We start from the raw sequence: 16,533 nt of genomic DNA on the forward strand, positions 1-16,533 counted from the left end.
GTTCACAATGAACTGGCTCTTACTGGCTGGATATATAATATGCTACAGCGTTCACAATGAACTGGCTCTTACTGGCTGGATATATAATATGCTACAGTGTTCACAATGAACTGGCTCTTACTGGCTGGATATATAATATGTTACAGCGTTCACAATGAACGGGCTCTTACTGGATATATAATATGCTACAGCGTTCACAATGAACTGGCTCTTAGTGGCTGGATATATAATATGCTACAGCGTTCACAATGAACTGGCTCTTACTGGATATATAATATCCTACAGCGTTCACAATGAACTGGCTCTTACTGGCTGGATATATAATATGCTACAGCGTTCACAATGAACTGGCTCTTACTGGCTGGATATATAATATGCTACAGCGTTCACAATGAACTGGCTCTTACTGGCTGGATATATAATATGCTACAGCGTTCACAATGAACTGGCTCTTACTGGCTGGATATATAATATGCTACAGCGTTCACAATGAACTGGCTCTTACTGGCTGGATATATAATATGCTACAATGAACTGGCTCTTACTGGATATATAATATGCTACAGCGTTCACAATGAACTGGCTCTTACTGGCTGGATATATAATATGCTACAGCGTTCACAATGACCTGGCTCTTACTGGATATATAATATGCTACAGTGTTCACAATGAACTGGCTCTTACTGGCTGGATATATAATATGCTACAGCGTTCACAATGACCTGGCTCTTACTGGATATATAATATGCTACAGTGTTCACAATGAACTGGCTCTTACTGGCTGGATATATAATATGCTACAGCGTTCACAATGAACTGGCTCTTACTGGATATATAATATGCTACAGCGTTCACAATGAACTGGCTCTTACTGGCTGGATATATAATATGCTACAGCGTTCACAATGAACTGGCTCTTACTGGCTGGATATATAATATGCTACAGCGTTCACAATGAACTGGCTCTTACTGGCTGGATATATAATATGCTACAGCGTTCACAATGAACTGGCTCTTACTGGATATATAATATGCTACAGCGTTCACAATGAACGGGCTCTTACTGGATATATAATATGCTACAGCGTTCACAATGACCTGGCTCTTACTGGATATATAATATGCTACAGTGTTCACAATGAACTGGCTCTTACTGGCTGGATATATAATATGCTACAGCGTTCACAATGAACTGGCTCTTACTGGATATATAATATGCTACAGCGTTCACAATGAACTGGCTCTTACTGGCTGGATATATAATATGCTACAATGAACTGGCTCTTCACAATGAACGTTCACAATGGCTGGCTTACTGGCTGGATATATAATATGCTACAGCGTTCACAATGGTCTGGCTCTTACTGGCTGGATATATAATATGCTACAATGAACTGGCTCTTACTGGATATATAATATGCTACAGCGTTCACAATGAACTGGCTCTTACTGGCTGGATATATAATATGCTACAGCGTTCACAATGAACTGGCTCTTACTGGATATATAATATGCTACAGCGTTCACAATGAACTGGCTCTTACTGGATATATAATATGCTACAGCGTTCACAATGAACTGGCTCTTACTGGCTGGATATATAATATGCTACAGCGTTCACAATGAGCTGGCTCTTACTGGCTGGATATATAATATGCTACAGCGTTCACAATGAACGGGCTCTTACTGGATATATAATATGCTACAGCGGTCACAATGAACTGGCTCTTACTGGATATATAATATGCTACAGCGTTCACAATGAACTGGCTCTTACTGGCTGGATATATAATATGCTACAGCGTTCACAATGAGCTGGCTCTTACTGGCTGGATATATAATATGCTACAGCGTTCACAATGAACTGGCTCATACTGGCTGTATATATAATATGCTACAGCGTTCACAATGAACTGGCTCTTACTGGCTGTATATATAATATGCTACAGCGTTCACAATGAACTGGCTCTTACTGGATATATAATATGCTACAGCGTTCACAATGACCTGGCTCTTACTGGATATATAATATGTTACAGCGTTCACAATGAACTGGCTCTTACTGGATATATAATATGCTACAGCGTTCACAATGAACGGGCTCTTACTGGCTGGATATATAATATGCTACAGCGTTCACAATGAACTGGCTCTTACTGGATATATAATATGCTACAGCGTTCACAATGAACTGGCTCTTACTGGATATATAATATGCTACAGCGTTCACAATGAACTGGCTCTTACTGGATATATAATATGCTACAGCGTTCACAATGAACTGGCTCTTACTGGATATATAATATGCTACAGCGTTCACAATGAACGGGCTCTTACTGGATATATAATATGCTACAGCGTTCACAATGAACTGGCTCTTACTGGATATATAATATGCTACAGCGTTCACGATGACCTGGCTCTTACTGGCTGGATATATAATATGCTACAGCGTTCACAATGAACTGGCTCTTACTGGCTGGATATATAATATGCTACAGCGTTCACAATGAACAGGCTCTTACTGGCTGGATATATAATATGTTACAGCGTTCACAATGAACTGGCTCTTACTGGATATATAATATGCTACAGCGTTCACAATGAACTGGCTCTTACTGGATATATAATATGCTACAGCGTTCACAATGAACTGGCTCTTACTGGCTGGATATATAATATGCTACAGCGTTCACAATGAACTGGCTCTTACTGGATATATAATATGCTACAGCGTTCACAATGACCTGGCTCTTACTGGATATATAATATGTTACAGCGTTCACAATGAACTGGCTCTTACTGGCTGGATATATAATATGCTACAGCGTTCACAATGAACGGGCTCTTACTGGCTGGATATATAATATGTTACAGCGTTCACAATGAACTGGCTCTTACTGGATATATAATATGCTACAGCGTTCACAATGAACTGGCTCTTACTGGATATATAATATGCTACAGCGTTCACAATGAACTGGCTCTTACTGGATATATAATATGCTACAGCGTTCACAATGAACTGGCTCTTACTGGATATATAATATGCTACAGCGTTCACAATGAACTGGCTCTTACTGGATATATAATATGCTACAGCGTTCACAATGAACTGGCTCTTACTGGCTGGATATATAATATGCTACAGCGTTCACAATGAACGGGCTCTTACTGGATATATAATATGCTACAGTGTTCACAATGAACTGGCTCTTACTGGATATATAATATGCTACAGCGTTCACAATGAACTGGCTCTTACTGGATATATAATATGCTACAGCGTTCACAATGACCTGGCTCTTACTGGATATATAATATGTTACAGCGTTCACAATGAACTGGCTCTTACTGGATATATAATATGCCACAGCGTTCACAATGAACTGGCTCTTACTGGCTGGATATATAATATGCTACAGCGTTCACAATGAACGGGCTCTTACTGGCTGGATATATAATATGTTACAGCGTTCACAATGAACTGGCTCTTACTGGATATATAATATGCTACAGCGTTCACAATGAACAGGCTCTTACTGGATATATAATATGCTACAGCGTTCACAATGAACTGGCTCTTACTGGATATATAATATGCTACAGCGTTCACAATGAACTGGCTCTTACTGGATATATAATATGCTACAGCGTTCACAATGACCTGGCTCTTACTGGATATATAATATGTTACAGCGTTAACAATGAACTGGCTCTTACTGGATATATAATATGTTACAGCATTCACAATGAACTGGCTCTTACTCGCTGGATATATTATATGCTACAGCGTTCACAATGAACGGGCTCTTACTGGCTGGATATATAATATGTTACAGCGTTCACAATGAACTGGCTCTTACTGGATATATAATATGCTACAGCGTTCACAATGAACTGGCTCTTACTGGATATATAATATGCTACAGCGTTCACAATGAACTGGCTCTTACTGGATATATAATATGCTACAGCGTTCACAATGAACTGGCTCTTACTGGATATATAATATGCTACAGCGTTCACAATGACCTGGCTCTTACTGGATATATAATATGTTACAGCGTTCACAATGAACTGGCTCTTACTGGATATATAATATGTTACAGCATTCACAATGAACTGGCTCTTACTCGCTGGATATATAATATGCTACAGCGTTCACAATGAACGGGCTCTTACTGGCTGGATATATAATATGTTACAGCGTTCACAATGAACTGGCTCTTACTGGCTGGATATATAATATGTTACAGCGTTCACAATGAACTGGCTCTTACTGGCTGGATATATAATATGTTACAGCGTTCACAATGAACTGGCTCTTACTGGATATATAATATGCTACAGCGTTCACAATGAACTGGCTCTTACTGGATATATAATATGCTACAGCGTTCACAATGAACTGGCTCTTACTGGATATATAATATGCTACAGCGTTCACAATGAACTGGCTCTTACTGGATATATAATATGCTACAGCGTTCACAATGAACTGGCTCTTACTGGATATATCACAATGAACTGGCTCTTACTGGATATATAATATGTTACAGCATTCACAATGAACTGGCTCTTACTGGATATATAATATGCTACAGCATTCACAATGAACTGGCTCTTACTGGATATATAATATGTTACAGCATTCACAATGAACTGGCTCTTACTGGATATATAATATGCTACAGCGTTCACAATGAACTGGCTCTTACTGGCTGGATATATAATATGCTACAGCGTTCACAATGAACTGGCTGGATATATAATATGCTACAGCGTTCACAATGAACTGGCTGGATATATAATATGCTACAGCGTTCACAATGAACTGGCTGGATATATAATATGCTACAGCGTTCACAATGAACTGGCTGGATATATAATATGCTACAGCGTTCACAATGAACTGGCTGGATATATAATATGCTACAGCGTTCACAATGAACTGGCTGGATATATAATATGCTACAGCGTTCACAATGAACTGGCTGGATATATAATATGCTACAGCGTTCACAATGAACTGGCTGGATATATAATATGCTACAGCGTTCACAATGAACTGGCTGGATATATAATATGCTACAGCGTTCACAATGAACTGGCTGGATATATAATATGCTACAGCGTTCACAATGAACTGGCTGGATATATAATATGCTACAGCGTTCACAATGAACTGGCTCTTACTGGATATATAATATGCTACAGCGTTCACAATGAACTGGCTGGATATATAATATGCTACAGCGTTCACAATGAACTGGCTGGATATATAATATGCTACAGCGTTCACAATGAACTGGCTCTTACTGGATATATAATATGTTACAGCGTTCACAATGAACTGGCTGGATATATAATATTCTACAGCGTTCACAATGAACTGGCTCTTACTGGATATATAATATGCTACAGCGTTCACAATGAACGGGCTGGATATATAATATGCTACAGCGTTCACAATGAACTGGCTGGATATATAATATGCTACAGCGTTCACAATGAACTGGCTGGATATATAATATGCTACAGCGTTCACAATGAACTGGCTGGATATATAATATGCTACAGCGTTCACAATGAACTGGCTCTTACTGGATATATAATATGCTACAGCGTTCACAATGAACTGGCTCTTACTGGATATATAATATGCTACAGAGTTCACAATGAACTGGCTCTTACTGGATATATAATATGCTACAGAGTTCACAATGAACTGGCTGGATATATAATATGCTACAGCGTTCACAATGAACTGGCTGGATATATAATATGCTACAGCGTTCACAATGAACTGGCTCTTACTGGATATATAATATGCTACAGAGTTCACAATGAACTGGCTGGATATATAATATGCTACAGCGTTCACAATGAACTGGCTGGATATATAATATGTTACAGCGTTCACAATGGCCTGGAGGGAAGTTTGAAAGGTGAGAGCTCCTTGTGTGATGTGATCCCATTGGCTGCTGGTAAAAATGCAATAAAACCATGTTTAGGTGTATAATGACATGTATTCCATAAGACTGCCCAATGTTACAATGTTTCTTAATTAACTTATGTTTTACTATTAGTCTAATGTGATTGGAGGATAGCTCTGAGGGCCATTGAATCGAGATCAAGTTCTGATTTCCTCTAGTTCGTTAATGATAGAATGTTGATATTTAACCACACAATGACATCACAACAATACCATGTCTGTAGTAGTAGTCAAACTGACCTGATGTAAAGGACACCACCATCCAACTACAATTGACTGGATATGATGGTGCCGACAGTAAACTGAATGTGGCCATTGTTCCCCAAGAATTGACTTAATTTCCTCCCAGCCAATCCTGAGCCAGTACACATCATTGAGATGGGACAGAGGTAGAAACCATGGTTATATTGTACCTTGGGTGGCAGGGTGTTCCAGGACTTCAGTAGATGGTTTAACAGCAGACTAGAGACAGAGAGACAGAGATTTATTATAGCACACTACTTCAGACTGGTTTCTTAAAACATGTATTCACCTGGACTGGTGTTATATATCCAGCTGTCTTCCACACCCCCAGACTCTGAGGGGTGTGTGTGTTGTACCTGGACTGTGGTAAGTGTTTGGTGTAGAGCCGTCTCCACACCCCCAGACTCTGGTGGTCCACAGAGAGACACTCCGTCATGGAGCTCAGCAACTAGACAGAGGAGTAAAGGTATTGAACATGACAATACTCTATCCATTAACCATACACATTATTTGAATGATTATTTTAAAACATTTGGTGTATGTTATTTGTTGAAGACACTTTTCTAATTCTTATCAGACTGGATATATAATATGTTACAGTGACCTCTCAAAACATCTGTGGCATTGTGTTGCCCTATTTGGTAGAAGTCCAAGTCCATATTTTGGTAAGAACAGATCAGAAAAGCTGAAAGAAACGACAGTCCATCATTACTTTAAGACATGAAGGTCTGGAATCTGGAAAATTTCAATCTGGAAAATTTCAAGAACTTTAAGTTTCTTCATGTGCAGTCGCAAAAATCCTCAAGCGCTATGATGAAACTGGCTCTCACCGCCACAGGAAAGGAAGACCCAGAGTTACCTCTGCTGCAGAGGATAAGTTCATTAGAGTTAACTGGCTCTCACCGCCACAGGAAAGGAAGACCCAGAGTTACCTCTGCTGCAGAGGATAAGTTCATTAGAGTTAACTGGCTCTCATGAGGACCACCACAGGAAAGGAAGACCCAGAGTTACCTCTACTGAACGTATCCTCTGCAGCAGAGTTAACTGGCTCTCATGAGGACCACCACAGGAAAGGAAGACCCAGAGTTACCTCTGCTGCAGAGGATAAGTTCATTAGAGTTAACTGGCTCTCATGAGGACCACCACAGGAAAGGAAGACCCAGAGTTACCTCTGCTGCAGAGGATAAGTTCATTAGAGTTAACTGGCTCTCACCGCCACAGGAAAGGAAGACCCAGAGTTACCTCTGCTGCAGAGGATAAGTTCATTAGAGTTAACTGGCTCTCACCGCCACAGGAAAGGAAGACCCAGAGTTACCTCTGCTGCAGAGGATAAGTTCATTAGAGTTAACTGGCTCTCATGAGGACCACCACAGGAAAGGAAGACCCAGAGTTACCTCTGCTGCAGAGGATAAGTTCATTAGAGTTAACTGGCTCTCATGAGGACCACCACAGGAAAGGAAGACCCAGAGTTACCTCTACTGAACGTATCCTCTGCAGCAGAGTTAACTGGCTCTCATGAGGACCGTCACAGGAAAGGAAGACCCAGAGTTACCTCTGCTGCAGAGGATAAGTTCATTAGAGTTAACTGGCTCTCACCGCCACAGGAAAGGAAGACCCAGAGTTACCTTTGCTGCAGAGGATACGTTCAGTAGAGTTACCAGCCTCAGTAATTGCAGCCCAAATAAATGCTTCACAGATTCCAGTAACGGACGCATCTCAACTTCAACTGTTCAGAGTAGACTGAATTGCTGCAAAGAAATCACTACCAAAGGACACCAATAAAAAGAGACTTGCTTGGGCCAAGAAACACAAGCAATGGACATTAGACCGGTGGAGATCTGTCCTTTAGTCTAATGAGACCAAATTTGAGATTTTTGGTTCCAATCGCCGTGTCTTTATGATACGCAGAGTAGGTGAACGGATGATCTCTGCATGTGTGGTTCCCACTGTGAAGCATGGAGGAGGTGGTGTGATTGTGCTTTGCTGGTGACACTGCCAGTGATTTATTTAGAATTCAAGGCACACTTAGCCAGCATGTCTACCACAGCATTCTGCAGCGAAAAGTCATGCCATCTGGTTTGGGCTGAGTGGGACTCATTTGTTTTTCAAAAGGACAATGACCCAACACACACCTCCAGGTTGTTTAAGGGCTATTTGACCAAGAAGGAGAGTGATGGAGTGCTGTATCAGATGACTTGTCCTCCACAATCACCCGACCTCAACCCAATTGAGATCGTTTGGGATGAATTGAACTGCAGAGTGAAGGAAAAGCAGCAAACAAGTGCTCAGCATATGTGGGAACTCCTTCAAGACTATTGGAAAAGCATTCCTCATGAAACTGGTTGACAGAATGCCAAGAGTGTGCAAAGCTGTCATCAAGGCAAAGGGTGGCTAATTTTAAGAATGATGGAGGCCACTGTTCTTCAGGACTTTCAATGCTGCAGAAATGTCTTGGAACCCTTTCCCCGATCTGTGCCTCGACACAATCCTGTCTCGGAGCTCTACGGATAATTCATATGACCTCATTTATTTTACCTTTATTTAACTAGGCAAGTCAGTTAACAAATTCTTATTTACAATGACGGCCTGGGAACAGTGGGTTAACTGGTCTAGGAACAGCGGGTTAACTGGTCTAGGAACAGTGGGTTAAATGGTCTAGGAACAGTGGGTTAACTGCCTGTTCAGGGGCAGAACTGATTTTTACCTTGTCAACTCTGGGATTCAATCACTGGCCAAAAACTCTAACCACTAGGCTACCTGCCGCCCCAAAATGACTGGTTTTTGCTCTGACATGCACTGTCAACTGTGGGACCTTATAGACAGGTGTGTCTTTCCAAATCATGTCCAATCAATTTAATTTACCACAAGTGGACTCCAATCAAGTTGTAGAAACATCAAGGATGATCAATGGAAACAGGATGCACCTGAGATCAATTTCAAGTCTCATAGCAAAGGGTCTGAATATTTATGTAAATAAAAAGGTGTCTTTATTTTTGAATACATTTGCAAAAAAATTCTAAAAACCTGGTTTTGCTTTGTCATTATGGGGTATTGTGATGTCATTATGGGTTATTGTGATGTCATTATGGGGTATTGTGATGTCATTGTGGGCTATTGTGTGTAGATTGATGAGGGAAAACTGTATGTAATCCATTTTAGAATAAGGCTGGAACGTACCAAAATGTGGAAAAGGGGTCAGAATACTTCCCAGGTGCCCCATGTATTACCTCTCTCTTCATATCTTCAGGGCAGTGGGGCGTGGCCCGGGACAAGAAGGAGGGCAGGTAGGTGTGGAGGGTCATCTCGGGCTTCGCCCCAAAAGCCAACACCTTCAGACGAGGGTACAGACGACACAGCTGCTCCTGGAGGCTACGCAGACACACACAGTCACACAATAAAACTTTTTTTTTTTTACCGAGCCCCAACTATCACTAAACATTTGGTTTTATTTCAGTGAAATGTGAAGAGAAGTAAATTGGTATGGCGTTGCCTGGGAGACGGGTGTGAGCATAGGCGCCGGAGCACACATAGCAGCTGCTCACCAAAAAAATACTTTTGCGCCCCCACTTTTTACCAGAAAATCATGATCCTTTGGGAAATTTGTCATTACAATTGACAATTACAACAGACAATTACAACAGACAATTGTGTCTTGATAAAACAGCTCTGCTTGTAGACCAAATCAGACATCTCTTTCCATCAAATATGTATCCTGCAGAGACAAGTTACCTCTAAACATTTTCATGGGGACTTCAAACAACGGAGCCAAAAAGTGTCCATGTCGGAGGAAAAGCATTGCTAGGATCACTATTATAACTATGTAGATTATCATCACCAATAGGACAGTCTAAAGCAGAATAACTATGTAGATTATCATCACCAATAGGAGACAGTCTAAAGTAGAATAACTATGTAGATTATCATCACCAATAGGACAGTCTAAAGCAGAATAACTAATGTAGACATCATCACCAATAGGAGACAGTCTAAAGCAGCAGTATAACTATGTAGATTATCATCACCAATAGGAGACAGTCTAAAGCAGCAGAATAACTATGTAGATTATCATCACCAATAGGAGACAGTCTAAAGCAGCAGAATAACTATGTAGATTATCATCACCAATAGGAGACAGTCTAAAGCAGAATAACTATGTAGATTATCATCACCAATATGAGACAGTCTAAAGCAGAATAACTATGTAGATTATCATCACCAATATGAGACAGCCTAAAGCAGAATAACTATGTAGATTATCATCACCAATATGAGACAGTCTAAAGCAGAATAACTATGTAGATTATCACCACCAATATGAGACAGTCTACAGCAGAATAACTATGTAGATTATCACCACCAATAGGAGACCATGTAGATTATCATCACCAATATGAGACAATGTAGATTATCATCACTATCATGTGTTACCTTTCAGACAGTCAAGCATCTATGTGTGCGTTACCTTGGTGACAGGGCATTCAGACAGTCAAGCGTCTTGTGTGCGTTACCTTGGTGACAGGGCTTTCAGACAGTCAGGCATCTATGTGTGTGTGTTACCTTGGTGACAGGGCTTTCAGACAGTCAGGCATCTATGTGTGCGTTACCTTGGTGACAGGGCATTCAGGCAGTCAAGCGTCTTGTGTGCGTTACCTTGGTGACAGGGCATTCAGACAGTCAAGCGTCTTGTGTGCGTTACCTTGGTGACAGGGCATTCAGACAGTCAGGCGTCTTGTGTGCGTTACCTTGGTGACAGGGCATTCAGACAGTCAGGCGTCTTGTGTGCGTTACCTTGGTGACAGGGCATTCAGACAGTCAAGCGTCTTGTGTGCGTTACCTTGGTGACAGGGCATTCAGACAGTCAAGCGTCTTGTGTGCGTTACCTTGGTGACAGGGCATTCAGACAGTCAAGCGTCTTGTGTGCGTTACCTTGGTGACAGGGCATTCAGACAGTCAAGCGTCTTGTGTGCGTTACCTTGGTGACAGGGCATTCAGACAGTCAAGCGTCTTGTGTGCGTTACCTTGGTGACAGGGCATTCAGACAGTCAAGCGTCTTGTGTGCGTTACCTTGGTGACAGGGCTTTCAGACAGTCAGGTATCTATGTGTGTGTTACCTTGGTGACAGGGCATTCAGACAGTCAAGCGTCTTGTGTGCGTTACCTTGGTGACAGGGCATTCAGACAGTCAAGCGTCTTGTGTGCTTTACCTTGGTGACAGGGCATTCAGGCAGTCAAGCGTCTTGTGTGCGTTACCTTGGTGACAGGGCTTTCAGACAGTCAGGTATCTATGTGTGCGTTACCTTGGTGACAGGGCATTCAGACAGTCAAGTGTCTTGTGTGCGTTACCTTGGTGACAGGGCATTCAGACAGTCAAGCGTCTTGTGTGCGTTACCTTGGTGACAGGGCAATCAGACAGTCAGGCATCTATGTGTGTGTTACCTTGGTGACAGGGCATTCAGACAGTCAGGCATCTATGTGTGTGTTACCTTGGTGACAGGGCATTCAGACAGTCAAGCGTCTTGTGTGCGTTACCTTGGTGACAGGGCATTCTTTGGCATGTAGGCAAAGTCCAGCAGAGGGAAGAAGTCTTTAGGTCCCATGACCCCAAAACCTTTAGTCAGGTTAACATGGAGCCTGGAGAACAAAAACAGCATTTTACAAAAAGATGATCAATATGGTAACAGCTCCACTCTGCCCTCTGATAGGCTAGGTAGATGGAAGTTTAACCATTATTGCCTCTGCCAATCAAATCCTCTCAGATCTCCACACGTGCATAGGGTGTCGGGTCCATTGGGGATTGGGCCCTTGTCTATACTACAGAAGTAGGGTAGGGGTTAGAGGTCAGGTATATACAGCAGCAGTCTCCCGGGGTAGGGTAGGGGTTAGAGGTCAGGTATTTACAGCAGCAGTCTCCCTGGGTAGGGTAGGGGTTAGAGGTCAGGTATTTACAGTAGCAGTCTCTTTGGGTAGGGGTTAGAGGTCAGGTATTTACAGCAGTAGTCTCCCTGGGTAGGGTAGGGGTTAGAGGTCAGGTATTTACAGTAGCAGTCTCCCTGGGTAGGGGTTAGAGGTCAGGTAATTACAGCAGTAGTCTCTCCAGGTAGGGTAGGGGTTAGAGGTCAGGTATTTTAGCAGTCTCCTGGGTAGGGGCAGCAGGTAATTACAGCAATAGTCTCCAGGTAGGGTAGGGGTTAGAGGTCAGGTATTTACAGTAGTAGTCTCTCCAGGTAGGGTAGGGGTTAGAGGTCAGGTATTTACAGCAGCACTCTCTCCAGGTAGGGTAGGGGTTAGAGGTCAGGTATTTACAGCAGCACTCTCTCCAGGTAGGGTAGGGGTTAGAGGTCAGGTATTTAGGTCAGGTATTTACAGCACTCTCCAGGTAGGGTAGGGGTTAGAGGTCAGGTAACTACAGCAGCAGTCTCCCCGGGTAGGGGTTAGAGGTCAGGTATTTACAGTAGCAGTCTCCCCAGGTAGGGGTTAGAGGTCAGGTATTTACAGTAGCAGTCTCTCCGGGTAGGGGTTAGAGGTCAGGTATTTACAGCAGTAGTCTCCCCGGGTAGGGGTTAGAGGTCAGGTATTTACAGTAGCAGTCTCTCCAGGTAGGGTAGGGGTTAGAGGTCAGGTATTTACAGTAGCAGTCTCTCCAGGTAGGGTAGGGGTTAGAGGTCAGGTATTTACAGCAGCAGTCTCCCGGGTAGGGGTTAGAGGTCAGGTATTTACAGCAGTAGTCTCCCCGGGTAGGGGTTAGAGGTCAGGTATTTACAGTAGCAGTCTCTCCAGGTAGGGTAGGGGTTAGAGGTCAGGTATTTACAGCAGCAGTCTCTCCGGGTAGGGGTTAGAGGTCAGGTATTTACAGTAGCAGTCTCTCCGGGTAGGGTAGGGGTTAGAGGTCAGGTATTTACAGCAGCAGTCTCTCCGGGCAGGGTAGGGGTTAGAGGTCAGGTACTTACAGCAGTAGTCTCTCCAAGTATGCGATGGCGTAGGACGACAGGGCCTTCACCCCCAGGACTGGCAGCATGATACCCAGCCATACTGCAACACACACAGTTAATCCTTAAGGTGAGAAGATTGAAGCTGAGCTGTAGGCAACAAACACCATAGTGCCCTTATAGCTCATCATTAACCTGTTACTCCTACCCCCTACTTTTTCGAACATTCTGTTAAAAATCGCACAACATTTCAGCGCCCTGCTACTCATGCCAGGAATATAGTATATACATATGATTAGAAAACACTGAAGTTTATAAAACTGGTTAAATCACAGCTGTGACTATAACAGAATGTGCGTTTCATCGAAAAGCGCAGGAAAATCTGATCACTGAAAATGGGAAAATATATCCATGCGCCACTTGAACGTGTTGTTGAATGGGAACCACATTAAATGGGGCCGAGGTTGCAATATCTACAGCTTCCACACGATGTCAGTCTTGTCATTTGCCTAGGCTTTGTTTCTTGGTCAAACGGACACGAGGCAGCGCATTTCTTCCGGTCTCCGACCGGATATTTTGGTTGAGATTTACCCGGACATTATTTCCAGACGTACAGCTATAGAATATACATCGCCTCGTGATCAATTTGATCGATTATTAACGTTTACTAATACCTAAAGTTGCATAACAAAAGTATTTCGAAGTGTTTGGTGAAAGTTTATTGTCGACTTTTTTAATTAAAAAAAATGACGTTGCGTTAAAAAACAATGTTTTTTTCCTTGATCACACAGTCTTCATAGATCAATATCTAGGCTATATATGGACCGATTTAATCGGAAAAAAATACCCAATAGTGATTATGGGACATCTAGGAGTGCCAACAAAGAAGATGGTCAAAGGTAATGAATGTTTTATATTTTATTTGTGCGTTTTGTGTAGCGCCGACTATGCTAATTATTTTGTTTACGTCCCCTGCGGGTCTTTTGGGGTGTTACATGCTATCAGATAATAGCTTCTCATGCTTTCGCCGAAAAGCATTTTAAAAATCTGACTTGTTGCCTGGATTCACAACGAGTGTAGCTTTAATTCAGTACCCTGCATGTGTATTTTAATGAACGTTTGAGTTTTAACGAGTGCTATTAGCATTTAGCGTAGCGCATTTGCATTTCCAGATGTCTAGATGGGACGCCTGCGTGTCGGGTAGGAGTAAGAGGTTAAGCTAAGGACTCTGGGACTAAACACATCCCTCTGCAACTGGATCCTGGACTTTCTGACAGGCCTCTGCCAGGTGGTAATGGTAGGCAACAACACATCCGCCACACTGGTCCTCAACACTGGGGCCCCTCAGGGGTGCGTGCTCAGTCCCCTTCTGACTCATGACTGCATGGTCACACATGACTCCAACACCATCATTAAGTTTGTGACTACAACAGTGGTAGGCCTGATCACCGACAACGATTTGACAGCCTATAGGGAGGTTGTCACTGCCAGGACAACAACTTCTCCCTCAATGTGAGCAAGACAAAGGAGATGATTGTGGACTAAAGGTAAAGGATGGCATAACAGGCCCCCATTAACATCAACGGGGCTGCAGTGGAGCAGGATGAGAGCTTCAAGTTCCTTGGTGTCCAAATCATAAACAAACTATCATGGTCCAAGCAAACCAAGGCAGTCGTGAAGAGGGCACGACAAAACCTATCCCCCCCTCAGGATCTTCAAAAAGTTCTACAGTTGCACCATCGAGAGCATCCTGACCAGTTGCATAATTTATTGTATTTAACAAGTCAGTTAAGAACAAATTATTATTATTTACAATGACTGCCTACCCCAGCCAAACCCTAACGACGCTGGGCCAATTGTGCGCCGCCCTATGGGACTCCCAATCACAGCCGGTTGTCATACACCCTGGAATCGAACCAGGGTCTGTAGTTACGCCTCTAGCATTGCGATGCAGTGCCTTAGACCGCAGGGCCACTCGGGATCCCTATCACTGCCAGGTATGGCAACACTTCGGCATCTGAAAGTAAGGGTAAGGGGAAAGGGGGGGATGCCTAGTCAGTTGTACAACTGAATTAAGTTGAGGGCAATACGTCTTCCGCATTTAACCCAACCTCTCTGAATCAGAGTTGCGGGGGGCTGCCTTAAATTGACATTCATGTCTTCGGCACCCGGGGAACAGCGATTTAACTTCCTTGCTCAGGGGCAGAATGACTTTAATCTTGTCAGCTCGGGGATTCGATCCAGCAACCTTTCACGGTAACTTGCCCAACGCTAACCACTAGGCTACCTGCAGAGAGTACTGCGTACAACCCAGTACGTCACTGGGGCCAAACTTCCTGACATCCAGGACCTATATACAAGGCAGTTTCAGAGGAAGTCTCCAAAAATTGTGGGGGGGATGTGTTGTTCCTACCCTCACCATCTGGGGGCGGCCTGACAGGAAGTCCAGGATCCAGTTGCAGAGGTATGTGTTTAGTCCCAGGATCCTTAGCTTAGTGATGAGCTTGGAGGACACTATGGTGTTGAACGCTGAGCTGTAGTCAATGAATAGCAATCTCACATAGGTGTTAGTTTTGTCCAGGTGGGATAGGGCAGTGAGAAATGCGATTGACATTGCGTCATCTGTGGATTGGTTGGGGCAGAATTCAAATTTGGAATGGGTCTTGGGTTTCCGACATGGTGTTGATGTGAGCCATGAAAGCACTTCGTGGCTACAGACGTGAGTGCTACGGGTCTGTAATCATCTAGGCAGGTTACCTTCGCTTTCTTGGGCCCAAGGACTATAGCGGTCTGTTTGAAACATGTAGATATTACAAACTCGGTCAGGGAGAGGTTGAAAATGTCAGTGAAGACATTTACATTCACATTTAAGTCATTTAGCAGACACTTGCCAGTTGGTCCGCGCATGCTTTGAGTGCACGTCCTGGTAATCCGTAGGGCCCTGCGGCTTTGTGAATGTTGACATGTTTAAAAAAAGGTCTCACACCAGCTATGGTGAGAGTGATCACAGTCGTCCGGAACAGCAGGTGCTCTCATGCATGCTTTAGTGTTGCTTGCCTCGAAGACATTGAGCTCATCTCGTAGGCTCGCGTCACTGGGCAGCTCATGGCTGTGTTTCCCTTTGTAGGCCGTAATATTTTTCAAGCCTTGCCACATCCGACGAGCATCAGAGCCGCTTTGCCTGTTTGATGGTTCATCGGAGGACATAGCAGGATTTATTATAATCGTACCGTCAGATTTGCCAAATGGAAGGCGAGCTTTATATGCGTCTCTGTGTGTGGAGTAAAGGTGGTCTAGAGTTGTGTATGGGTCTCTGTGTGGAGTAAAGGTGGTATAGAGTTGTGTATGTGTCTCTGTGTGTGGAGTA

General features: G+C 43.1%; 1 protein-coding gene across 2 annotated transcripts in view; it reads right to left on the bottom strand.

Annotated features, from left to right (window-relative positions):
• The window catches only part of tmem214 (transmembrane protein 214), a 69,461-nt gene that overhangs the window by 20,030 nt on the left and 32,898 nt on the right, over positions 1 to 16,533 (bottom strand). For both annotated transcript variants that reach the window (XM_046337425.1, XM_046337426.1), the window contains exons 7-11: positions 13,188 to 13,269; positions 11,770 to 11,871; positions 9,469 to 9,610; positions 6,598 to 6,689; positions 6,412 to 6,460 (exon numbers count right to left, since the gene is read on the bottom strand). In XM_046337425.1, coding sequence (XP_046193381.1) covers positions 6,412 to 6,460; positions 6,598 to 6,689; positions 9,469 to 9,610; positions 11,770 to 11,871; positions 13,188 to 13,269 — 467 coding nt within the window. The remainder of the gene's footprint in view (positions 1 to 6,411; positions 6,461 to 6,597; positions 6,690 to 9,468; positions 9,611 to 11,769; positions 11,872 to 13,187; positions 13,270 to 16,533) is intronic.

Source organism: Oncorhynchus gorbuscha, unplaced genomic scaffold (assembly GCF_021184085.1).
Source record: "Oncorhynchus gorbuscha isolate QuinsamMale2020 ecotype Even-year unplaced genomic scaffold, OgorEven_v1.0 Un_scaffold_1406, whole genome shotgun sequence".
NCBI classification, from domain to species: Eukaryota; Metazoa; Chordata; class Actinopteri; order Salmoniformes; family Salmonidae; genus Oncorhynchus; species Oncorhynchus gorbuscha.